The sequence below is a fragment of the Anopheles marshallii genome, chromosome 2, assembly GCF_943734725.1.
Source record: "Anopheles marshallii chromosome 2, idAnoMarsDA_429_01, whole genome shotgun sequence".
Taxonomy (NCBI): Eukaryota; Metazoa; Arthropoda; class Insecta; order Diptera; family Culicidae; genus Anopheles; species Anopheles marshallii.
Window position 1 is genome coordinate 51,320,809 of NC_071326.1, and position 23,996 is coordinate 51,344,804.

Below are 23,996 nucleotides of genomic sequence, written 5' to 3' on the forward strand. Positions count from 1 at the left end.
ATCTTATTCTCAGTACGATGCGTCGAAGATTGGCTAAACATATTGATTGCACAGTTCCCGTTTAAAGTAACAACGCAACATGATCGCGCTCGATGCGGCGCTTGGCACACAGCGGAACGGCACCCATCACGTCTTGCGGTGGAGGTAATCCACCTTGCGCGTTCGCAACCTGCGTGTAAAATAGCTCCCGCATTCCACATTGATACCCATACAGAACTGTTTCCTGCGACCTGTAATGAAAAACAAACAAGCATTACATCCTGTGAATAAACTTTCTGTTTCTGTCCTATGCCACTAGCTATTTTACTTCAGCGTAACTTCCGTCACTAGGTTGCACTTTCTGAAGTGGGTGTGCAAAGATTCCGCAGTTTGCAACTCCAGTGCGTTCCATGGTCCATTTTTCTTGGCCACATCCCAATCAGAGTCGAGCGCAATTAGGCTGTAGCCGTCCGTCTTATCAAAACCATCGACGTTAATATTCATTGCAAGTTGAATGTCGTTTTCAATCCTTAGAAATTTCGATACACACGATTCAAACTGGAAAGAATGTTAGATTAAAATGAGATCGACTTGAACCGGAAACACAAAACAGATAAACGTACTAGTGTTTGCACTAGGCGTTGATTTTTACAGTTTTTCTCCTGCATGACTAGAATCAACGTCATGTTTTGCTGTACGCAAACGAACAGATCCACCTTGACTAGAGTCTTCTCATCACCTGAGGGTAAACCGATCGACGGGGCCACTGATTGTGATATGTCTTGTGATTTCCGCCTCTGCGGAATGTACTCTTGCGGTGAAATTGCCATGTTATAACTGCATCCCGGTGTAGTATCCCAGCTGGATACGCCACTCGATTCGGTGTCATTCATTGCCAGTACGGTTAGTTTGGTCATGAGTGGTGTTAGTTCCAACGTGCTCTTACGTCGTGTGAACAGCTCCTGACCAACGTTTGTTCCGCCATTGCTAGTCGATCGCGCGGGAAGAGGATCGTCATTCAGATTGAATGATTTTATAGGCAAGCTGAGACCACGACGATCTTTAGGTGTCGAAGCTGGCTTATTAGCATCTGTCTGTTCTGATGATCGATCCATGCTCCGCGTTTTATATTCTACCGTGTTGGTCGCCGATGTTCGAACATCTGTTGCGGATGAGTTTGATTGTGTATCCTTATTGGATTTATCTTTGCCTTTGGTTTCTTGCTTCACTTCCTGTTCGACTAGTTCGGCTATCCGTTCACTGCGAGTTCGTTCGAAATCTTGGAACAAACTGTATGACATCGCTCTTTTACGCTGATCCACAATGGGATAGAGCGGATCACTGATAGTTTTCAGGGAATCGCATTCCTTAGGAAACAAATGTTGATACTTATTTTTCAATTCTCTCTCCACCCTGTTTCCTTTGCCTGGTGAATACTCTTCCGTTTCGTCATTTTCTTTTTCAGTTAAATTCGACATCGATGCGCAACGAATATTTTTAGGCATCATGAAAGGATTATTGAGGATACTGTACTTTCTGGCGTTGAAACATTTTAAAATACTGGCATTTGCTTCCTTCGATGCTGGTAGATCATTATCTTCCAGGGCATCCGTATTGCTGACACTTTCATCTTCCGGTGGTGCAGACGGTTCTTGTATATCCTGTGTGACACATATCGACATTATGTTTCTATTTGGCACGATCTTATTCTCAGTCAGTGGCGTTGAACAAACGCTGGTTTTGCCGATAAAATTAGGGAAACTGTCGGATTCATCAAAGTTGATGGAATTTACTCCTGAGTCGATGATGTCTCGTGATGTGAGATTTTTAAATTTTAGTGGCAGAAATGTTGGCCTTGACACGGTGTTGAACGTTTTCTTTTGGATCTGCTCACAGATTCCACCCTCTGCACCGACCGTATCTTCTTCTGGAATATTTGAAAAGATAATCGATTTGTCGGACTTGAGCATCGGAAAGCCGGCAACGGTGCCACCGAGTTCTTTCGATGGGATTAGCTTCTTCTTAATGGCAAATGGCACTGTTCCGGTCGACGGTGCGGACGTGGCGCTGTGGTTGAAATATATTGGAATGTTTTTCGTTGCTTCCAGCATTTGCGAATAGTCACGCTTCGCTATATACGCACTGATGAGGCTAACACCGTTTGGCACATGGAATGTGACTGCTATCAATTCGGCTAGCTTCATGCGATAAGGATCGGAATACACGAACAATTTCGTCAAGTTTGTCGGCAACTGTGAAGCCAGTACCCTGCAAATGGTTTTTGTTTTTTTTTTTTCGAGATTCGTACCAACACGTTATCTATACAGTGCTTTCAGCCTAGACCGCAAAAAATACTTACTTGTTGTGGTAAAATATGGACCCGCCCAAGACTCCTTTATTTTGCAGGAAACTCTGAAGAATTTGATTGGACTCCAAGTAGACATTGCTTGCGCACTGTGTAACGGAATGAAACATATTAACATGAAGTTCGTGTACCCGTTGTGTTTATTTAGTTCATCGTACTTACCTTAGGTAACCGGAGCAAGGGCATATTCTGCAAAATGTTGCCATTAAATTGCAGCAATGGTAAAGTGGACTCCATTAAACAGAACACCTTTTCATTAAATCCCGTTTTCTGCTCCTTTTCCACGTAAACGTTGTAGAGCGTGTTGAAATCACCATGATATAATTCAATCAACGAGGACAACAGACTGGCGCGATACTCAAGAATGGACTCGGCAATGTTGCGGTCGGATCCAACAGCCTTCGAATATAGCGACAAATTGAAGAAATTGAATCCATCTCTGGAGTAAAATGTAGACGAAAACAACAAACAATGCTTACCAGCATGAATCGCCCATGTGGGCGTAGAGCAAATTTGCCGTTTTGTAGGGAAATAAACCGAACCTTCGACAGCGTTTCGCTAAGGAAATATGTGGATCCCTGCGGAAAACGAATGGATAAAAATACGGTGAGATATCAGATTCAGAGTCTCCGAAAACAGTATTCACTTTTCCCATACCATAAGTTGGCCGCAGAGCGACTTTTTCTGCAGTTCCGACACCCACATAGGGTGAAAGTAAATAATAGAACCCGTTGGGTCATCGTTTTCCACCTTCTTAGTTAGGTCGTAAACAAAGATTATCATCGTTTCCCTGCACGTAGAAGTAAAGAACGGTGGTACAACAAAAGATCGCACATTGAAACACTGGAATAGTAGCTACGGTTTGAAGAATGTTTTCTACTTACTTCGACATTGTGAACAGTTGATTTAGTGCCCTTCATTTGCTAGTACGTAAAATGGGAAAAAGATCGAAGCAACACGAAGTGTCTGGCTGTTCTTCTTCCAATATCAAATTACATCTAGTGTGACGTCATTCAAAGGTAATTCGACAAAGCTATTCCCGCTTGGCGTGCTGTGAGTACCTTGAACAAAAAACAAAACAAACAAATCCAAACACAAAAACATTTTTTGTGCAGTTTGTTTTACAAAAATCCAATATTTCAGTGCGAATGCCTGCTTTATTTTGAGAATAATTATCACAAGGCACATAAAATAATGAAACACTGCTGCAGCCATTTTTGCGCACATTTTAATCTAGCCACCTTGATAAACGGTCCCGCTATTTATGACAATTGTAACCGCTTTCCTGGGCGCTTGACAACATTTACGTTACTCCAAACAACGAGCCGTGTTCGTGGTCACTGTCGTGTAGAAAAGCGAGAAAATGGAAAATATTGAACAACCCCAGTTTGAGAATGTGTCGTTTAACGTGCCGGAGGTGTTATCTCGCATTCGCAGTCATCAGAAAGATGTGCGAGACATAGTAAATGCCAACTATGTGGATTTCGTTTCGATCAATACTCCCAGCATTATCGATGGTCTGAAGTCGTTGGAAAGCGAAATAAAGGAACTCGTAGCCGCTACCGGCCAGCTGACAGTGGACAAGTCCAACGTAGCCTGGAATGATCTGCGCAACTATCAACGGGATCTGGAAGAAGCTATGCGGGGCTATAAGATTGCGCGTAAGTTGCTCTCTGTTCATGATTTGTTTGTAAGCTTGAATCTATCCGGCAACGGATACGAGAAGACTGCCCACATCCTTGGCAAAGTGAAGGCGCTATTGGACGAAATGGAAGATCCTGTTCTCGCAGATCTGCACTGCTTTCACGGCTTAATTCTACGCTACGAAACCGAATACGAAACGCTCATTAATGATCTCAATGGCAAGTTCAATGAGTTGGTTCAGCTGCAACATCGCTCGTTCCAAAACACCAAATCGGTCACAATACGAATTCATAAAGATGAAAACTTGTTGTATCAAGTGGTGGTAACCCTGTTGAAAACGCAGCACAATTTCCAAACCGTTTGTCAGTTTCTGATGGAAAACGTATTTGCCCCCGTCATAGTCAAGCCTGTTTCGTTGATATGCGACGAACAATCGAACGAGGAGAGTGTACTGATTCAGATGTCGTATCAGCTTGCAGTTGGAGAGGATTTGCGCCCGGGGTACAAGACCGTGTTGTCGAATATAATGCAGATCTTTTACAACCTGAGCAACATGAATATCGTGATATCGGAGGACGAGTGCTTGTTCAAGGTGCTTGCCAAGCAGATGAAAAAAGAATTGTGCACCAAGTTGATCGAACGCTGCCTAGAACGTGATATTCCGGGAACTATCGAAGGCATGAAAGAGAGTTCGATGGTGAAGGACCTCTGCGAGTTCAACACGTTCTTGCACACAACCAACTTTGTGGACGGTGCAAATGATCAATTACTAGAGGAGTATGCTAATTCCATTGAAACGGTTCACCAGAAGAAACTTTGCGACAACGTTCTCGACACGGCTCTCGAGATTATGAAGCGCGAAAGCCATGAGATGGTGCTAATTAAAGATCATGAATATCAGTTCGTCGGTAGCTCTACGGCTCAGTTGTCAAGCTGCATGGTGACTCGCACTGCAGTAGAGCTGAAAAAGTTTCTAGACAAAGTGTTAACGGAAGCGTTCGCACACGGAGATGCGGCTAGCCGGTTCATTAAAACAATTGCCACCATCCTGGAACGATACATGGTCGATGTACCGAGTGCAAACGAGAAACTGCTCTTCAAGATTCCCCAACAATCTGCTTTATTCCGGAACGACTGCACCTACTTAAACTATTGGCTGCAGAAAAATGATGGCAAGCTCAACGATCATGGTTCATTCGCAAACATATCTGACGCATTAAAAGCTTGCGGAGAGGACATATTCCAGCAGCAGCTAAATAGCCAACGTGCACAGATGATGCAAGCATTGAATGGATTCAGTAAGTGGATGATGGATAATGCAGTAGCAGCAAACAAACATATCACTATTTCTTGTTTTGCAGAACTTTCAATAAACCTGTTAGAGTTGGGAACCGAGCAGCAAAGAGCTATCAGACAGTGTGTTCGACAATTTGAGCTGCTAAAGAATGTATGGCAGATCGTTTTGCCAGACAACGTATACAAACAGAGTTTGTCGGGACTGATAGACCAGTTTCTACGGGAAGTAATGAAAAGAATACAAAGTCTAGAGGATATCACGACCGCTATCGGAAATGGGCTGGTGTTGCTTATCGATATAATGACTGAAACATTACCCAATCTGTTTAAGGTATAGTAATCAACTGTTGGCCAGTTTTCGTGTTCATTTTATTGTTCTTCAATTTGCAGGAACCTAGCGAAGTTCACCAGCTTCTCAAACAGTGGACAAAATTGCTACAGTTACGACAGATATTATGTGGCTCACTGGTACAAATCACGGAGTTGTGGGCCGAAGGAAAGGGCCCTCTTACGATGTGCTTCAGCGCGGAAGAAATCAAGCATATGGTGCGTGCCTTATTCCAAAACACTAAACAGCGTCAGGCTTGCATTGCTTCCATTGTTTAGAATTCGCAGTAATACAACACGAAAACAAAAACACAATAAACGCTAAATGATGATTAAGATAATGCGCGTAAGAAAGTAATGTTTGTATGCACGGCGTAAAATATCTTTTCTTTAACAAAATATAATGTATCATTGCAAATTAGTGTAAGTCATTGCAACTAAGTAAAATGAGATCCCTTTTCACGGTTTTACTTCTGCTCAACGATGGTCGGTTTGCAGGACTTATCGTTGATGATACCATTCTCTACTAGAAAGCTCTCAACATCGCTGAAATCAAACTCATCGCTTAGATCATCGACCAGCTTCACGAAGTTGCCTATCATCTGCCCACCCTTGTAGATAAGCAAAGCTGGGACACCGGAAGTTTTAAACATATTGCTTAGCCCTGCATCGCTGCTAATAAATTTGCAAAACTTTACGTTGTTGTACTCCTTCGCTAGTGTCGTGAGCGCTTCATTCATCTTAACACACGGGCCATACTTTTCACGGTAGATATGTATGACGATGGTCGTGTTTTTGTCTTCCTTATCGACGGCTTGCAGAAATTCACCTCCATCTTTCAGGTGGATAAGTTCCCCATAGCAACCTTTCTTGTCCATTAAGGCAAGCATCTCGGCCATGCGTTTCCGCTGATATTCAAGCAGAAAATCCTCATCCATTAACTCCTGAAACTCTGCGTCTAGCTCGCTCATTGCTGCGGCCGCATTATCTTCTTCCTTGGTGCGTGCAGTAATGCTCAGCTTCTTAAGCAAGCGCAACTTTTCCGCTTCGTCTTGCTCACGTCGTTCGGCTTCCAGCTGTTTGAATCTTTGCCAATCTTGTATAACGCCTTTCGGACCCGTATTTCCCGTCGTTCCTGTCCAGTGGGTTTTGTTCTGGGTCAGTGTAGCAGGCTCACTATCGGTCACACGACGAAAACCAGATTTCAACGATGGGCCCTGCTTACCCGCGGACTTTCCTGTGCCAGATGCCTCACTCGAATCACAATCGTCTTCTGCAGCTTCATCTTCGCTGCTGCTACAATAGTTTTCTAATTTTTCCCCCAGCAGCTTATCATCTAACGTAGCCATACTTTAAGTTAACAAGTGGGTGTGTCGTTTTGGATCCTAGTGCGTGGAATCTAATTACAGGAGGCAATTATTAATTAACACACGCTACCGATCATTCCGAACCTTGCTTAGGATCCAACTTACGGATGCGCCTTCAATTCACTAATTAAGTTTGTTCACGCAACGTCTGGCCATGGATGAAAGACACGGAAAACAGATTATTGGTTCACAACGAAGATTATTTTATACAATACAAACAGAAAGGAAAATGTACACCGATTCTGAAGCCCAACAAAGCTTGGGTGATAGCAATTAAACAAACAAACAAAATACACGCATCGAACTGATGCTCAAGATTGGTACATCTGTGCGCAAGCAAGGTTCATAAGGAAGATGTGGCTCTTGTTTCGATTTTCATTTCATTTTTTAAAATAGTTTTTTTAAGTGCGCAATGGACAAGTTTCTCGTGTGATCCCCGTAAGAAAATTACAGAGTGACTCCCACACTACATATTCATTGCTCAACTAATTTCTGTTGTTGTTTCAGTACTATTATGTGCAAGAAATTACGCAAGAATGAGCATTGAACCCGACACTATAAACATCTACATTTAAAATCGGCTCGTTGTCGCAGCGTACTTCATATCTATTTTTACCTTCATGGATCGCGTACGCCGTAGACGCAGTTTTCATCCTCAGAATGGAACTCAGCGAGGGAAGTTGGTGTGTAATCGGTAAATACTTAACACCGGGCGCATGTTGATACATGAAGGTATAGTAATTTTATTCAACCGTGTTGTAACAATAGCGTCATTCGTATTAGACCCTTTTTTGTGGTCACGTTTGTTTCGCTAGCTGTGATTAGATCATCATTCACTGTTGCTTTCGTTATCTTTAGACAGGTCCAATCGCCCTGACGTAAAACTGGCATCAATGCTGAGCACAGGATGGGAATCAATACACGATAGCAAAACCGGTTTTCTATCATATTTGCCATGCTCTAGTCGAATCGAATGGCAATTAATGTTACATTCAGGTAAACATGTTTCTTGAGATATGGGTGTTTCTTACACAGAGTTATCTTTTTATATAAATACAACCAGCAAGCGTACATTGGTGAGGTTCCGTGTAACGTCGTAGAAGATGGCATACAATATTTGAAGCAATCGACGTTTTGCATCATTATTCATATGTTTCACTTTTTATCGATGCTGTTCAGGAGTTACAAAACCAGGTTGATTTTCTGAGATCTGCACATCCGTCCGGATTGCTTACGCTAGATCCTGCCCATCAGGAAAGTCTTGACACGAAACTTCCGTTTACCGAGGAAGAGTGCAAGAGCCCAGAGCAGGTGTTTATCGGATTCTGCACAGCAAAATACAGAGCATTCTGACGTTGGAGTTGTACTAACCATTTACTATCAACTATTTCCATTCTATTCTAGATGATGATTGACGAATCCCAGTCCGTATTTAAAGTGTTTGACTACTGAGAAAGCTACTTGAGTTGTAATCATAGTGCGTGCGTGCATAGAACATCGATGGTGTTAGGGTAATAAAAAATAGTGACAATATTCGAGTACAGTTTCCGTGTGTGCCAATGTGTCATAGTCCCAGAGATTCTATTGTAGTAAAAGATAATATTGCGACTGAAGTAGTTATTTGGTCGAATTGGCTATTAAGCTGAGCGAGGATTCTTGAGCTATTGATCGATAGTTATCGATCCTATCTACCAACCCTAAACATTAATTAAGTTTTTCCATCGATTCTATTCGAACTGGTACATATGATTCAGAGTAGCATCATATAGCATCAACACTAACACATTCGTCGATGAGCTAATTGCTTTCCTGAGTGTTATCAGATTCCAGTGCGGGAGGCAACGATTGTCGCAGTTTATCATTCGCTTCCATCTGTTTATCTTTCTCATACATGCGTACATCGTCAATGCTCATTCCGTGCCACTCGTCTATCCATGCGAAAGCCTGTCTGTGGCCCAGCAGGAGTACATCTCGAATGCACTAAAAATAAAAATTTTTATGAATCAAAATATTTCTACCGGATACCTTCGAAATACCTTCTGAATGAAGTCCTCCACTCTCGTCTGTAGACCCCAGACTTCAAAGGAAGCTTCCACCAATTTGTAGGAACACATCATTGGGCTGTCTGTTTGACGCCATCCCTCTACCAGCGGCCCGCGTCTGGTGATACGTGACTTGAAGAACTTGGGATCTTCTTCTTTTTTGTAATGCTTTTCCGCAGGTTCCTCAAATGCTATATCCACATGGTCGACTATTCGTGTTTTTAAAACTTCTTCTGAAAGATTCAGACACTGCAAGAAAGCGGAGTAGTTATAGTAAGCTACAGGACAAAAGCGTGTACGGCAGAATGGTTTAGCATACGTTTTCTGATGTGCCAGCGTTATCTTCAAACCGCGTCAGTATACGAATATGTAGTTTTGGAATAAAGGAGCACTGAGGGACATAAACAATACAAAATATTTTCAATTAAGATGAAACACTTCCACAGACTGGTGCTACTTACCGTATATTCTGCGGGAAGAATGGCAATGGAAGATGTTAAAGACTTAATAATGCATTTAAATATGATATATATGTACGTACCAGTCACAGTGTAAGGATAATAGTTCCAGCCTTTCTCTATAACATAGAACACTTTTGGACAGATTGCTTGCAACCAGTAGGGAAGACGGCTAATCACAATTGCACGATTATATGATATGTTAACCAAATGACCAACCATGCTGCAACATACCTGGACAAGTGTATCCGCTTTTCAGTGTATTGACCTTTGCCGTGCTCAGGATCGAAACATTCCTTATTTTCAATCACCTCTACTCCTTCTCCATCATCCGATTGTTCAAGACTGTGGCGCGCAATCATGTACAACTGCCCAATTTTATACTGAAAGCACAGAAAACGTGTTAAATATCACACACGGTAATAATCGTACTAATGATATATTAAATTTACTTACCTCCTCCACAGTCAGCGGCATGCATATTCGGTATTCCTTCACAAGCACCATGCTGTTGAGAGGTGATTACTCAACAAACAAAGCTATTCTAGTTGGTCTTAGACAGGGCTAGTTATTACACTATATTTGTACTACAATTACAACCATCGGTGGGCAGCACTGGCGGGAATTGTTTTTTAAACGATTCCTTTGCGCAGAGCCTCGATGCGGCTTATATTTGGTACGAAATTAGTTCTTCACTTTTGACGGAATTTTATGAATGTTGACAACATTCAGGTGTTTGATATCGATTTCTTCTCATGTGCTAGGTGTGTATATACAAGATACATACAACAGAATTGCTTCCAATTTCGGAAGTTTGCAACATTTGGCTGGAGAGATTGACTTTACTTTGTGGATAGACCAAACTAATATTTATAGCGAGTGAACGTGAAAATGCAGCGAAATTACCATTAGCATTGTTCTGGTGAAGAAGATTTGTGTAAGTACAATATTTATTTCAAGATTGTTCTTGGTCATCTCAGATTTCTCAAACTTGGTATTAAATGACAACGGCTGTCAAGTTGTGTTTGGCTGACGAAACGTTTTTTCATCACCTCAATCCGGCGTTTTTACAAGTTACAACTACAAGATCTGGAAGCCATTCTTCTCCAATAACCGGTAATATCTAACGTGGTTAGTGTACCGTTGTATGATTCTAAAAGACCTTCTATTTGCTAGTCAATCGAACCGAAATAATGTGGGACGCGTCAGAAAGAACGCTGTATTCCATGATAGCGTTTCTGTTTATAGAAACGCTGCTAGAACTGTACCTAACGATGCGTCAGGTAATTTGTACCGCATTAAAAATGCTGCACATGGAAAACAATTCATACTTCTTTCCGTTACAGATACGCGTTTACAAACAAAGTAAGACTGTGCCGAAAGAGCTAAAACATGTAATGAATGACGTCACATTCGAGAAAGCTCGCGTTTACGGATTAGATAAGGCTTACTATGATATCTTCAAGATGATTTTGTGCGATATAGTGATACTGCAGCTAGAGCTGTACTTTGGATTCATGGCCATCGTATGGACACGTTCGGTTGAGATCTCCACTAACATAGGGCTTAATCCAAAAAGCGAAATTCATGTGGGATGCCTCTTCGCTCTACTACTCAACGCAATAGGGGTGCTAAAGGATATGCCCTTTAAAATTTATGGAACCTTTGTGCTTGAGGAAAAACACGGCTTCAACAAGCAAACTGCCGGATTCTTCGTGAAGGATCAAATCAAAGCTTTTCTAGTTTCCCAAACATTGACCATTCCAATTGCAGCAGTTTTTATTTACATCGTTCAAATTGGTGGACAATTATTCTTCGTTTGGCTGTGGGCATTTGTAGCTGTCGTTACTCTGGTCCTCATTACCATTTATCCAGTATACATCGCTCCCATATTTGACAAATTCCGTCCATTGGAGGATGGAGAATTGAAACAAAGCATACACGCGCTGGCAGACAGCGTGAAGTTTCCGCTGGGGCAGTTATTCGTCGTCGAAGGCTCGAAACGTTCTGCGCACAGCAATGCTTACTTCACCGGACTGTTTGGAGTAAAACGAATCGTGCTGTTTGATACGCTGCTGGTCAACAAAGGCCTCCCGGAAGACGATCCGTCGTTGACGGAAAGCGATAAGGGCAAAGGATGCAAGAACGAGGAAGTATTGGCGGTCCTTGCACATGAACTTGGCCACTGGAAATTGGGACACGTTTCCAAAAATATTGTAATTGTCCAGGTGCAAATGTTTCTAATTTTTCTCGCCTTCTCACAACTTTTCACCTACGGTCCGCTGTATGAAGCAATCGGTCTACCTGTCGGCGAGAAACCCATCCTGATCGGTTTCATTGTTATCATGATGTATGTTTTGGCGCCGTACAATACAATGATTTCATTCGCTATGACGGTTATATCTAGAAAATTTGAATATCAAGCTGATGCTTTCGCTCAAGAGCTTGGATATGCCAAAGATTTGGGAAACGCGCTTGTCAAACTGCAATTGGACAATCTGGGATTTCCTGTGTATGATTGGATGTACTCCGCATGGAATCATTCCCATCCAACCGTGCTTCAGCGTCTTGATAGGCTCAAATCATACACCCAAGGAAAAGAACAACCCCACAAGCCCAAATCCCAATAAGCTGGGAAATTATTCCGATCAAAGTCACATTCTAAGAAAGTCGGAAATTTTACTTCCAACGCTACGAAATTCATCTGCAAACGAACCTAAACATAATGAATGCATCGTACAAAATATTTTACTGCACTAAATAACAAATAAAATTCAAACATTTGCACATTTACATTCTGGATCCAAATGTGCACTTGAAAATTGGTAATTAGTAGAATATGTGAAATAAATAATTTAATCCAACTTACTTACATACTAGTATATTCTCAATTATGTCCAGGTTTTCTTCCTCATACAATTCTATTTGAACTAGAGAATTATGAATATTTTTATTATTAATTATCTTCTTACCGATTTCTATCTAGTCAATACGATGTTTAGACCATTTCAATTTTTGAAAGACCTGCGTATAGTAAATGTTTCTTTTGAGTAATTTAGAGACATAATTGAACAATTGAAAGAGAGAGAGAGAGAGAGAGAGAGAGAGAAGAAATACGCAGTGGCAGTAGAAGAAGAAGAAAGCAGAAAGTTAGAGATAATTGTGTAAATGTGTTTGGCTAGTGCTAAGGTACGAAACAAAAATGCTACAAGCATTGAATACACCGTACTGAAAAAATGGAAACTCAAGTTTGTTGATACAGATACAGAATGATGTAGTGAGGAAAAATAGATCAACACGTTTCAACTTGTAAAACGAATAATGTTAGATACTATGATTAGCTAAGTTGTTGCTAACCTGTTTCCCCATGGTATTGTGAGATGCTGAGAATTTCGTTTTCCTCAAGATCGGGCTGTTGAAATTGTTGTTCTTGTTGCTGTTGCAATTGCACCGCTAGTGAAAGATTCATGCGGGTGTTGGAAATTATAGTTTCACCCGCATTTCCTGCAGTAAGCGTTACTGGTGGAGGGCGTAATCTGGCAGGATCGAGCAGTGATTGCATTTTGGAGTGTTTTTTCACCGGAGTTCGGTTTGGTGAAGATTTTCGGCTGCTGGAGTATGATTTTAACATTTTTGTGCTGATCAAACATTAATAAAGAAAAACGATTTCAGATAAAACCTTGTCAAAAGCTTTTACGTTTACGCTCTTACAACTTACGCTTCAAACAATTTTTTAAGCAATCGTTGGTAAGAGTGATATTCTTCCTCGCCAAACTCATTAGGATCATGTCGAGCATGTTCGTACCTGCAACGAGATTATCGAGTTAACCAAAATCAAAGTTTCCCTGCTTTTCGTGAACTTACATATCACAGAACTGATGAATTAGTCGCTGGCCTGAGCCGTTTAGAGGACCCGCCAAAGTGGTTAGGAGAAACGCTCGCATGCTGTCTCTGGGATGTCTTGTGGCACCGTCTTGTTTGGCTATTTCCCGCTCAAGATCTTTCACGTCATCCACTGCCTTCATGCGCCAATAGTATGGCGGTAAAGTGCTATCCGGTTTTAAGATGTATTTTTCATCGTCCTTCTGTGTATTATCCCAGATGAGCTTCGGTTCGTAGTATATTTTTTGTATGCAGTCAAGCCGACGCTCTATCTCCCGTTTGATGGACTACAATTATATCCAAGAGTATTTTTTCGATACAATTTCAATCCTAGATTCTAATTGCAATTTACCTTTTTGGCGTCGTGTCCAACTGCGACATGGGGTCCGCGTCGTTGCCTAAGCGTAAATCGTACGATCTGCCGTTTTGCGAAAATGAAGCATATTGTTACACCCAGAACACCGCCGCCTATTATCAACACTATCATAACCCCTGACAACTCTTCCATATTGTTTGGTATGCTTTCCCGTTTTAGTGCACTCGACTTTTAAACCATGATGAGCAACAGAAAATATTTTACTTTTATGATGAAAAATCGATAATCCCACCTATCCTCTAGTGCATTCGCAGCGTGTGGAAAACAGTTCAGCTTGCATTGTTTACCTACTTTGGAATGTTTGACAGACGAGCGAAGAAAGCAGCGAGAATGAGAACCGAAGGGAACATACAATATGTTCTCAAAGCGGGAGCTGTTATAGAATGTGTAATATATGACGATAATTTTAGTATTTGGACCAAATTTAGTGACTTTCATCAAAATATTGCCGGATAAACTATATCACGCAAGGGAGAAATAATGACCAAGGTACACATAGCAGAGCAAAACGATGAAGAAAAGTCATCTTTGTGGCTCATTCGGCCGGTGGTCGATTTTTGCTCAATATGCTTGTCAAACCTGTTGCTCAAAATACGAAAAAGCGACAGATGTAAACAAAGTTCTCGGGAAACAACTCAAACAAACTGCGGCCCCACAGTTGCATGTCAGCTATGCAAGAAGGCATTCAGAAATACGTTACTCGTCTTTTGTTCTACGGTGATTTCGTAGCGTTGGGTATCGCGTGGAAAAACAGAGTCAAAAATGATCTAGACCAAATAGTACGCATCGAATAGAAGAGCTTGTTACAGCGATGGAAACCGAAAAGACTGGACGGAGCGAAAGTTCATCAGAAAATTCGTCGAGCGGTTTGTTGACTGATTTCGACAATGATATCAGATCTACTGGCCAATCTACACCAGCAGCTGCAAAGCCAAGTACGAGTTCCGCTCCGAAACGGCAAATCAGAAGAAAACGGTACGTATTTAATATAATAATGCTTCTAAAAGAAACCTAAAATTGATGATTGTTTCAGAAAACGGATATCCTTTCCCAATGACAACGAAGAAGGGTTTGATCAAAATTTCGAGGAAACCATAAAAACTGCCGCAGATAAGAATAACTTAACTCCGATGTGCGTTAAAAAATTGCTAAAGGTAATTATGATTTAGAGGGTCGATGACCCTTGGTTCATTGAAATTTCCAATTCTTTGCTCCTTTTCTGCCTATTGTACAACCAGAAAATAGTCGTCAACGATCATGTATTTGCAATGGTTCGATTGAAAGAGGAAGAAGAAGCCACGAAATTAAGGACGGGCGTGGGGAAAAACCAGCAAAATGATGGTAACGAAGACGACGATGAAAAGGAACAACCTGAACCAAAATTAACACGTCTAAAGGCAAAACAGCTAAAACAAATGCCCATTCGGATAGCGTCCTTAAATGAACCAACTCCAGACGAAGAAGTAGCAGCATTGATTCATCAAGAATTAAGCTCAGACGATGACGACGAAGAATACAAACCGGCAGAAGACGAAACTGGGTCTGATGAGGATGCAAATACCACTGTATCGGATGTCGATTCACAGCCCAGAACACCGGTGGCAACGGCCGTATCTATTGATCAAGATCATGAGTCCGAGGTGCAGTACACCAAAGATGGACTCTTCAAGATACCAAGACCACGAAATGATAGCCTTTGTTCACAATCTGAACAAGAGCAGGAGCAGGAAAACATTGCGCTGCGAACAAGGTCGAAATTGTGTCTCTCGACGACAGCAATCGAAACATTAGAGTCTACATTCATACCACCTGATATTACGAACGATATGTACGAATATGACGGAGAAATGGATCAAGCATGGAAAGATTTTTTGGAAGAGTTCACGAAACCGCTACGTGAGTAAATTGAGTACTACATCAATTAATCCCATATCCAATAGTCATCACCTTAACATCCCTATTCCTTTACAGCTAACAATCTAGAAGATGATGATGATAATGACCCGGAATATGTTGCGACTGAAGGAATACCGCGTACGTTTGGGATTTAACTGTTAGCATCTGGAATGTACGAAATGTTCATTATATATGTTAAATCTCTTTCTAGTTGATCCCGAGGAAATGCGGGCAGTGAAAGTGTCCAAAAAAGAGCTTAATGAGTTGGTTATGGAGTTAATGGAAATGGGTGGAACCGATGACCAAATGCTAGAACAAACTTTGACCGAAACTATCAATGAATCTCTAAGCTGTCAATTAGATGATCGTTCTGAAATGTTAAGCACCCCGGTACCGGATGTACAGGAAATAGATTGCCGTAATAGCGCAATGCAATGCACAATTGTGGAAACTGATTCTTCCATGAATTCCGAGCAATTTCCATCCGTATCAATGTTATCTACGGGATCGTCAGCTAACGAGGCAATTCAAACAACGCAACAAATGGACAGTACGCAGAGTAACTTAAGCTCGACAACCATGTGCACCTCTGCATACATGCCATCTCAAGCAGATCAGAATATGCCGATGGTATCATACAATGTAACTACCGCTATGAATTCTGCTCCAAATTCTTCGGATGTCAGTATACCAATGGGTTCAGGTGTAATGAACCGCGACAATGTTGATCAAACGTTTTTGTCGGATGGTTCGCCTAAGCCTGAATTTTTCGTAAAATGCTCCCACTTGGAGGAAGTGACGTTAGAGGATGATTCACTACCGTGCACAATGGTTTACAGTGATAACCATCACACGAGATACCGAGTCCAGTCTTCAACCGTTCCCATTGAAGTGAACATATCAGACAAGGAATTAGGAATGAATGATATTCAATTTCAACTATTGCATCAACAGCTGCGTATGCATGTTCAGTTGACCACGCAACACTTTCTTCAATCGTATGAACACCCTATATTCAAAGATATAGCTTCAACAAGTAACAATATGCTTACAGAACTCGAGGATATTGGAAAGACGAAACCAAATGTTGTTCCCTGGAATTTACCATTCGCAGTAGAGTGCTGCCAAAGATGGAAGAAGAAAATGGCCGAGAAAAGAGGTGATACGAAGTCGTTGAAGAAATATTGGAATGACGAAATAGCGCGTGAGGAGAATTTTAAAGATCGTCGGCACGTTTATCGTAGCGAGTTGCATTGGCTGGTTAAAGAAACAATCTTAAACAGCAAAGCATTTATATATCCGGCCTTAATACCTTGGAAAGCTTATCGCTGTTTCATGATGGGACATGTGATGAACAATTTCAACTCCGAAAGACAGTAAGTTACATTTGCACGCGGTTATAATATACATATGATTTATGGTGTTTCTCATTGCAGCCTGTTTGCGGTTTGGCTCGAACGAGGATTCAATGAGTTGAAGAAATTACAAACTACAAAAGGTAAGCCCTCTATGGCTCGTGTTTGTGCATATGTGGCCAAACATTTGTGTCCGACGCGCAATATGAATGGGTTAAAAAATATGCTGTACAAACATAAACCAGTGCCTGGAAAAACGTTTGATCCTTTAGGGGTAAGTTTGGGTTTGCTTATATTTTCCACACCTTTGTTTGTATTGTTTTAATGTTTTGTTTTACGGGATTCCACAGTATTTCATTCAAAACGGTTATGCACCACCATTTAAGCATGTGCTGGAAGTGTTTGATCCTGCCAAGGTAATACTACTGTCACAGTATCACAAAGGCACGCTCCATCACAATTGGGAAAGTGATATATTTACCAAAAGAAAGGTAAGATATAATAATTTATCAGCAACTTTAGCCTATTGTTAGGTAAATGTTACAACAAAGTCGATGCTATTCAAACACAAGCTTTGAAAATTGCCCGCAAGGTGGCATCTTGCCAAGTTGACAATAGTATGATACGGATTTTTATATTTTATTATACTGCTTTTTGCTATCGATTGCAATAATTGTGGAGAAAGTTTATCAAAAATCATGTTTTCCATTACGACTACTTTACCATTTATTGTCACTGGCCCACCAGAAACTTTAAGTATCGTGTACGTCCCATAAAAAAATCCGATTGGCATCGATCAGTTAAAACGTCATAACAAAGCATAAATGTCGTAAACTTCTTGGCTTCTGTTTTGTTTGTTGGCTCTTAATGTACTGAATTTTGTATGAATACTTACAAGTTTTATTATATTTTCATCGCTAATACACGCTTTATTCTATCCACTATAGGGTCGCCACACGAGACAACGGATAACATCACCCAAAAAGTTGGTGCCGGTTCCAAATGAATCACCTCAAACATCTCAGTCACTTCTAGCTCCTGTGTCCGAAATAACACCCAATAATTCGGACGTGCTTATCAAAGTAACTGTTTTACTTCCGGCGGAAACTGTACAGACCACAAACAGCAGAAATGACAATATTTCTTTAAAAATCAGTGAAAGTTCCGCGATAAACCCAGTGAACAACGATACAACGGTTGCGGAAGTGGTCGCTATACCCTATAACAATTTTGTGTTGAACAATGTGGATGATGATTTAATTAGAAACACAAACAATAACATTCGTGTAGAAAATGTAGTGGTCCAGGAAGTGATAAATGTGGAAACGTACGAAGCCACCTACAATCTAGGTAGCGGGGAAAATCAAGAAAAATCTGTGTCTGTGATAACGGAGTGTGAAAGTGATGGCAAAGGGGCTGAAAGCAAATCAATCGAAGCCAGTTGCCACCGTAGTCATGCCGCGGATGCTGTTGCTAAGGAGTGTACATCTTTGGCGGGTAAAGTTGTTGGAAAACCTACTAATCGGCATGTAAATTACTCTCGGTCAGCCGCAGGCGCTACATTGTACTCGGTCATGAAAAGGTACCTACAAGCGCTAAAGAAGGAAAGTTATCAAGAGTGTGTGGCTGCTTTGAGTTCAAGAGCGAATCATCAGATTTTTCGAGTGTATGCCCACATTAAACAATTACAAGTCTATGCTCAATTTCTAGATGAACTGCGAACAATGAGTGAAAATTGTGCCACATATCGATACAGACCTCTGCCACAATGCTACTTTCGGCAGACGCAGCAGGGTTTATTACGGTTGTCATGCAACCATCGTGCTGATGGCAGTTTTGTCATAAATGCAGAATATATTACGGATCAATTCGACGATTATCAGAGCATGGAAGACAAGGATGCCATTTACGCCTTTAATTACTACGAGAAAGTAGAGGAAACGCTGCTCGCTTCTGGTCGGGTCGATCTTCTGGAGCGCTTCGAACAAATTCTGAGAAATTTCGATGAGATCGAAGATCGTGTATCTTCGCTATACTATCAGATTGAAGATTTGTTGGGTGAAAGCTACCCACAATTGGTTGACGCGTTTTTAACATTTCTTTTGCCGGGCCAGGCTGCCCAGATAGGCAAGTTTCTCGAGCATTTCATACTGACAAACATGGGAGACTTTCTGGAAAAGCTGAACGTGTTTTTCGCCAAGCAGCCATCGCAGATAAAGAAAATACATGCGTGCCTAAATGAACTATCGAACGAACCGGATGTTACCATGGAGCAGGTGAAAATGAAGGTGTTACCGCTGCTAAAGGGTAGTACGCTACTTACCGAATGGTTTTTGCAGCTATTTCCAGGCGAACGGCCACCGGAGTCACCAATCAGCGATTATGAGCATATAGCAATGAGAAAGTATCCAATGAATGATAGCTGCGATGCCGTGTCGGTTTATGAGCATATTTCTTACACCGAAACGCTTCCGGATGGACCAGAAAATCCTTGCGCATCTAACGGGATACGGTACATACAGGGAAGAATTTTCCAAGGAGCATTACCTGCCCGGCTGACCTTCGTTGCGAATAGTTGTGTGACAAGAGCGGTCAATCAGACTACTGAAGATGCAGCAACTAACGGTGACAATTTGTGCGATGATTCAACATTGATGGCACATGCCATTCGTCTGAATCCGCTGGTGCACTGCCCGAAAGGTATAACGTATGCCGATGTGGCACACGTGCTGGAAGAGCCTAATGGAGAACCAGAAATTGGATCGTCTCCTGAAACTTCAACTTCAAGCACACATGTGGAGGACGTGGATACCGGCAAAACCGGATCCAAAAAGCTAACACCAAAACTACCATTAAAAAAACGTTTCAATTCGCCTGTATCGCGCAAGGCGGGAATTTCGCCTGGCGATGAAAAAATATCGCCAGGAGGAAGTAGCAAAGAGGCAACCACACCGAAAAAGCAAACAAACGCTGCTTCGGTAACAATTCCTTCAGATTCCAAAGCGTTAATAGCGGCTAGAAAAATGAGAACGCTTTTAGATACACCACAAACCAGCTCTCAGGAAGAGCAACAACTAGACGATCCTTGCTTAATTGAACAGCAATCTAATACGAAGGAAATGTTGGAAGCTCCGGAACAATCATCACCGACGACAGAACCGATTAATAGCAGTGCAAATGTCGAAATGCAAGAGGAGCCCAAAGTATCGAAAGAAATCAAACGAACAGAAGAAGTTCCCAGCTGGACGCGAGAGGAAGATAAAATCATTCTGCAGGATATAGTAAAAGGATTCTCTTCGGTAGATACGTTCTTAAAGCAGATTGGACAAAAAATACCGGACAGATCTAGTGAGCAGATAAGAGACAGGTTCGAATTTTTGCACCGAATGTTACGACAGGTCAATCAAAGGTGAACTGCGTAGGAGAAAACATCGTTTGGGGTTAAGATTTATTCTGCTCAGTGGTGTATAGTATTATATTGAATAAATGTGTAAATATAGGACATGTATTAAATTATAACCTGTAACTTCTTGGTGTACAAATTGATTACGAGCAATATTGATATGGATGAGAGCACGTATGGTATTGATCTATTTATTGTTTTTTTTAAGTTTTATTTTGTCCTTAGGCTTGCTTTTCTTTCGCCTATTCCTTCCAGATGTGCCAAATCTGCCATATCCTTTCCGCGTCATTACGCCGCGCCACCAGGCTTGCAATTTTGTGGCCATCCGGTGGCAAAATTCTTTGAATTCTGCTTCCGTTTCCCAACACGCTAAATCTTTTTCTAAATCAAGTATTTGCTGTGCCTGTTGTTCGTATAGTCGTAGTAACTCGTTCCAATACTTTTCTGTCGCGCGAGCCTTTTGAAAACGAGCATCTTGTTCCTCTTTTTCGTGATCGAAACGCGTCATCCAGTCTTCAATAGCTTGCTCAGTGTTCGCCAGCTTCCAATCATAGTATTGATTTATAGTAAGCGCTGTCTGAAATGCGTTTGCCCTACAACGGTCCGAGATCGTCTGTTCTTTCTGAAGATCTTGTACACGCAGCGAAATGGATTTTTGCAACTGCTCTTTACGGGCCGATTCCCATAGCATAACAAAGCGTTGTTTGGTCATTTCGATTTGTGATTCTTCCTAATAAAATAAGTTGGAATTCATGTATGGAATAGAAAGATGGGAAAATCAAAAGTTCGACTTACGTTAAGTTGGTGATTCCACTCGTGGTATTGATATTTAAGCATTTCAAGCCTTTTTGCCAGTCGCTGAATCACTTTGCATCGATCGAGATACTCAAAACGATCATAGTACATTCTTTCTTCTCCTGAAGCGCTTTCATCACACGGTATGTAACTTCCAAGTGTGCTTTGCGAAGTGTCCGATGCAAGGTGTTTCGGATTTTCGGCAATCTTTCCTAAAATCGAACGCAATCTTTTGCTTTTCTGGTGCAACAGGTTAGCAATTGAATACGTGCCAGTCGAATCGTACAATTTCGCATTATTGGGACACCATTTTAGAATTTCAAATTTTTGTAAACATTCTTCTACGATTTTTTTAATGATGAGTGCGCTTTCTTCCTGTCTAGCTTCGGCCATGTTAGTGTGATTGTATTGGAATGTTTTATCGGGTTACTGTGATGATTTTCCCTGCGTTCTCAATACAACCAGGAGCTTCCGATTATTTAAACAGTCTCCATGCGAGGAAAAAAACAAATTCAGCAAATGTGATCAAACTGCAGCCAAGAAAGAAACCTCCCAATCCACCAATATACACTGGTAAAGAAGATCAAAATTTAAATCTAAGGTTTCAACCATTAATCCAAGGGCCCACACCTCGTGTCCCTACCGAAAACATCAGACAGTCCAAATATTATGTCCCTGTTCAGCTGCATTTTTGGATAGTCCGTTAAACCCCACTGCAGATTTGCTCCCAGAAACCACTCCCGGGATCGCTGTAACGAGCACAATGATGCTTATTAGAGTTTAGTGCTTCACCTTCTTATGCTTCACCTAGTGATGGAATTTACGAACATGGGCTTGTATGAAGAAATTCGAATCGTCACAGTTCGGTAAGCAGTTACATTCGATCGTGTACCTTTTGGAACGTAATGTTATCATCTCATCTGTAAAAATGATGCAAAAATAGTAGATTTCCATCGTAATATCTTTTTCGTACGCAAAATTAAATTGTAATAAGTATGTATGTATTTACCTGCGTGCTGTCCAAGACATCGCAGACCTTCAAAGTCGCAGATACGATATCGGAAATTACCTTTCCCGATTGGTCGATAGAAATGTGGCACACAACCGCACACCTTGAAAGCAAACTTCATGCGACACTCGATACGACACAGGTTATAGCTATACACTGGACTGAACATGAGCGTTTCGCCTTCGTGTGTAAAGCGACACTGGCGCTGCGAGATGGACAGTTCGCGAGCATTGCGCGAGGTAAGTATTTCCAGCGCTAACAGTTCGACCGTGGTGTAGTAGGACTCCTGGAAAGAGTACTGGCGTTTCGAGATCTCGGCCACCTCCATCGAACCGTGGAAAAACACCTCGTAAGAGCTTTCGAGCTTGATCAGTTGTCCGTAAACTTCCCCGTCCAGTGGATGCACGACTAGTGGTGCTGGTTCGTACATACGATCCCAGCGACGGCCCTGCCAATAGCTGTACGAATTATATACGGCGATCCGCGAATTTACTGCTAAACAGAGTCCTAGCTCCGTAATTGTCGGCTGGACGGACAGTGCAGCAGCGGTGCCACTGTTGACCTGCGGTTCGAAGCTCCAGGATAAATTATACAACAGCTCCATGTACTCGTAACCGGCGATACCGAACGTTTTGTACATCGGTAGATCGAGAAAGGTGCTGTAAGACACGTTTGCCAGCAAGACTATAAACTCACGAAACTGTTCAGCATCATCCTCGTCAAAGCCCCGCAACCGCATATAGTCCGCCAGCCTATCCTCGTCGATGCGTCGATGGGAGCAGATGGTTAAGCTCGGGAAGCTCGTGTTCCAAAAATACATGTTGCGATCCATCGAGATGACAGTCGGTGAGGTTTGGAATCTGTTCCAGATGCGTTGCGACAGTGCCACCATACCGTAGACACCGATCGATATACAGGAAATCCAAATAATGCGCTCGATTATGTGCAGCCCTTCCTGAACCACGTGTCCAATACCGTGTGCCGAGGTGGTGGTCAGTAGATTTACGATAAAACGTTTGGAACGTTCCAAAAACCGTCTCCACAACCTGCTCGAAACCATCGTTCGTACTTGAATGATGAGTGGTGCCAACGGTGTAATTGCTTTGTGTGGACTGCGCTTTCATGCTCCTTAATTGTTGTATTCTAGTATGTTCTTTTTTTCGTAGTAGCGTGTGGACGTGATGCTTGGGTTGTGGTTTATCACGCCCATTTAATTCAATTACGGCATGACGAAATGTCGATCACCAGAACGGCGCCGGAAATGGGGAAGGACTTTCGCGTTTCTTTCTGATTAATCACCCACTTGTGGTAATGGTAAGAATTAATGATCCTTCCCGGGTGACGATGGCCTTCCGAAATAGCTAGTATCGGTTACATCGCATCTAGATTATGCTCCGTAAACCGTTAAATAATTCATGTCATTAGAATCACGGTAAGCTATTGATTTTAGTGCTTCCTTGTTAGTTAAGTGATATTTTTACGAAACGAAATGTGCGGTAGTATGTGTAGTAGAAACTCTTACTGCAAATAATCGAATAGGATAAAACCATTATACAGCACAAAATGGGGAGTGTGTGATGTACGGTACAATAGATGTCTTGGCCAAGGAAGCTCCAGTGAAACATTCTCCATCCACAATACGTCGATATCATCTCAGGCGCCTTACAGGCGTAACTTGTCGAGAAGCAAATATCTTGACAGTCCTTTACAACTGATACCAGTTAGCCAGTTGGAATGACCAACCGTTAACACATAGAATCGGCAAGGGTAGTTTTAAAATGTGGTCTCCTCATACGTGCTAC

General features: G+C 41.8%; 8 protein-coding genes and 1 pseudogene across 8 annotated transcripts; 3 read left to right on the forward strand and 6 right to left on the reverse strand.

Moving 5' to 3' along the window:
* Window positions 1–61: 61 nt before the first annotated feature.
* Window positions 62–3,236, reverse strand: LOC128718107 (uncharacterized). Its single transcript, XM_053811780.1, has 8 exons — window positions 3,229–3,236; window positions 3,002–3,134; window positions 2,824–2,922; window positions 2,507–2,743; window positions 2,339–2,433; window positions 603–2,247; window positions 308–537; window positions 62–230 (listed from the first exon to the last, which is right to left on the reverse strand). Exons 1-8 carry the CDS (start codon window positions 3,234–3,236, stop codon window positions 62–64), a joined length of 2,616 nt encoding a protein of 871 aa, XP_053667755.1.
* Window positions 3,237–3,707: 471 nt separating this feature from the next.
* On the forward strand, window positions 3,708–5,890 carry LOC128719500 (centromere/kinetochore protein zw10). Its single transcript, XM_053813125.1, has 3 exons — window positions 3,708–5,286; window positions 5,350–5,615; window positions 5,675–5,890. Exons 1-3 carry the CDS (start codon window positions 3,708–3,710, stop codon window positions 5,888–5,890), a joined length of 2,061 nt encoding a protein of 686 aa, XP_053669100.1.
* A 181-nt stretch (window positions 5,891–6,071) lies between these two features.
* On the reverse strand, window positions 6,072–6,960 carry LOC128719501 (phosducin-like protein). Its single transcript, XM_053813126.1, has one exon. The coding sequence runs from the start codon at window positions 6,958–6,960 to the stop codon at window positions 6,079–6,081; it is 882 nt and encodes a 293-aa protein (XP_053669101.1). The 3' UTR covers window positions 6,072–6,078.
* A 1,815-nt stretch (window positions 6,961–8,775) lies between these two features.
* Window positions 8,776–9,985, reverse strand: LOC128719468 (cytoplasmic phosphatidylinositol transfer protein 1). Its single transcript, XM_053813092.1, has 7 exons — window positions 9,935–9,985; window positions 9,713–9,861; window positions 9,562–9,650; window positions 9,482–9,489; window positions 9,340–9,411; window positions 9,015–9,269; window positions 8,776–8,958 (listed from the first exon to the last, which is right to left on the reverse strand). The coding sequence occupies exons 1-7, from the start codon at window positions 9,983–9,985 to the stop codon at window positions 8,776–8,778; spliced, it is 807 nt and encodes a 268-aa protein (XP_053669067.1).
* Window positions 9,986–10,671: 686 nt separating this feature from the next.
* Window positions 10,672–12,108, forward strand: LOC128719599 (CAAX prenyl protease 1 homolog). The gene is made up of 2 exons (XM_053813226.1): window positions 10,672–10,761; window positions 10,825–12,108. The coding sequence occupies exons 1-2, from the start codon at window positions 10,672–10,674 to the stop codon at window positions 12,106–12,108; spliced, it is 1,374 nt and encodes a 457-aa protein (XP_053669201.1).
* Window positions 12,109–12,486: 378 nt separating this feature from the next.
* Window positions 12,487–13,886, reverse strand: LOC128707252 (protein C1orf43 homolog). Its single transcript, XM_053802203.1, has 5 exons — window positions 13,713–13,886; window positions 13,343–13,647; window positions 13,197–13,283; window positions 12,836–13,116; window positions 12,487–12,521 (listed from the first exon to the last, which is right to left on the reverse strand). Exons 1-5 carry the CDS (start codon window positions 13,866–13,868, stop codon window positions 12,487–12,489), a joined length of 864 nt encoding a protein of 287 aa, XP_053658178.1. The 5' UTR covers window positions 13,869–13,886.
* Window positions 13,887–14,547: 661 nt separating this feature from the next.
* Window positions 14,548–20,400, forward strand: LOC128707105 (uncharacterized). The gene is made up of 8 exons (XM_053802052.1): window positions 14,548–14,711; window positions 14,770–14,890; window positions 14,975–15,632; window positions 15,708–15,770; window positions 15,844–17,008; window positions 17,069–17,261; window positions 17,338–17,478; window positions 17,935–20,400. The coding sequence occupies exons 1-8, from the start codon at window positions 14,548–14,550 to the stop codon at window positions 20,398–20,400; spliced, it is 4,971 nt and encodes a 1,656-aa protein (XP_053658027.1).
* A 177-nt stretch (window positions 20,401–20,577) lies between these two features.
* LOC128708776 (dynein regulatory complex protein 9-like) lies at window positions 20,578–21,619 on the reverse strand. The gene is made up of 2 exons (XM_053803756.1): window positions 21,186–21,619; window positions 20,578–21,120 (listed from the first exon to the last, which is right to left on the reverse strand). The coding sequence occupies exons 1-2, from the start codon at window positions 21,576–21,578 to the stop codon at window positions 20,578–20,580; spliced, it is 936 nt and encodes a 311-aa protein (XP_053659731.1). The 5' UTR covers window positions 21,579–21,619.
* Window positions 21,620–21,660: 41 nt separating this feature from the next.
* LOC128708886 (sodium channel protein Nach-like) lies at window positions 21,661–23,404 on the reverse strand (annotated as a pseudogene).
* Window positions 23,405–23,996: the final 592 nt, after the last annotated feature.

Excerpts from the sequence above, each read along its gene's own strand:
- LOC128718107 (XM_053811780.1), bottom strand. Across the intron at positions 2,744-2,823 it reads CACATGGGCGATTCATGCTG|GCTGTTGGATCCGACCGCAA; the intron begins GTAAGCATTGTT and ends CTATATTCGAAG. Across the intron at positions 2,248-2,338 it reads TCCATATTTTACCACAACAA|GGTACTGGCTTCACAGTTGC; the intron begins GTAAGTATTTTT and ends AACCATTTGCAG.
- LOC128719500 (XM_053813125.1), top strand. The coding sequence starts at position 3,708 with ATGGAAAATATTGAACAACCCCAGTTTGAGAATGTGTCGTTTAACGTG. Across the intron at positions 5,287-5,349 it reads GCAAGCATTGAATGGATTCA|AACTTTCAATAAACCTGTTA; the intron begins GTAAGTGGATGA and ends CTTGTTTTGCAG. Across the intron at positions 5,616-5,674 it reads CATTACCCAATCTGTTTAAG|GAACCTAGCGAAGTTCACCA; the intron begins GTATAGTAATCA and ends TTCAATTTGCAG.
- LOC128719501 (XM_053813126.1), bottom strand. The coding sequence starts at position 6,960 with ATGGCTACGTTAGATGATAAGCTGCTGGGGGAAAAATTAGAAAACTAT.
- LOC128719468 (XM_053813092.1), bottom strand. The coding sequence starts at position 9,985 with ATGGTGCTTGTGAAGGAATACCGAATATGCATGCCGCTGACTGTGGAG. Across the intron at positions 9,862-9,934 it reads TGCCGCTGACTGTGGAGGAG|TATAAAATTGGGCAGTTGTA; the intron begins GTAAGTAAATTT and ends CTGTGCTTTCAG. Across the intron at positions 8,959-9,014 it reads TGGAGGACTTCATTCAGAAG|TGCATTCGAGATGTACTCCT; the intron begins GTATTTCGAAGG and ends TTTTATTTTTAG.
- LOC128719599 (XM_053813226.1), top strand. The coding sequence starts at position 10,672 with ATGTGGGACGCGTCAGAAAGAACGCTGTATTCCATGATAGCGTTTCTG. Across the intron at positions 10,762-10,824 it reads TGTACCTAACGATGCGTCAG|ATACGCGTTTACAAACAAAG; the intron begins GTAATTTGTACC and ends TTTCCGTTACAG.
- LOC128707252 (XM_053802203.1), bottom strand. The coding sequence starts at position 13,868 with ATGGAAGAGTTGTCAGGGGTTATGATAGTGTTGATAATAGGCGGCGGT. Across the intron at positions 13,284-13,342 it reads ATTCATCAGTTCTGTGATAT|GTACGAACATGCTCGACATG; the intron begins GTAAGTTCACGA and ends ATCTCGTTGCAG. Across the intron at positions 13,117-13,196 it reads CTTAAAAAATTGTTTGAAGC|CACAAAAATGTTAAAATCAT; the intron begins GTAAGTTGTAAG and ends ATGTTTGATCAG.
- LOC128707105 (XM_053802052.1), top strand. The coding sequence starts at position 14,548 with ATGGAAACCGAAAAGACTGGACGGAGCGAAAGTTCATCAGAAAATTCG. Across the intron at positions 15,633-15,707 it reads AGAGTTCACGAAACCGCTAC|CTAACAATCTAGAAGATGAT; the intron begins GTGAGTAAATTG and ends ATTCCTTTACAG. Across the intron at positions 17,262-17,337 it reads AAACGTTTGATCCTTTAGGG|TATTTCATTCAAAACGGTTA; the intron begins GTAAGTTTGGGT and ends GGGATTCCACAG.
- LOC128708776 (XM_053803756.1), bottom strand. The coding sequence starts at position 21,578 with ATGGCCGAAGCTAGACAGGAAGAAAGCGCACTCATCATTAAAAAAATC. Across the intron at positions 21,121-21,185 it reads AGTGGAATCACCAACTTAAC|GAAGAATCACAAATCGAAAT; the intron begins GTAAGTCGAACT and ends TTATTTTATTAG.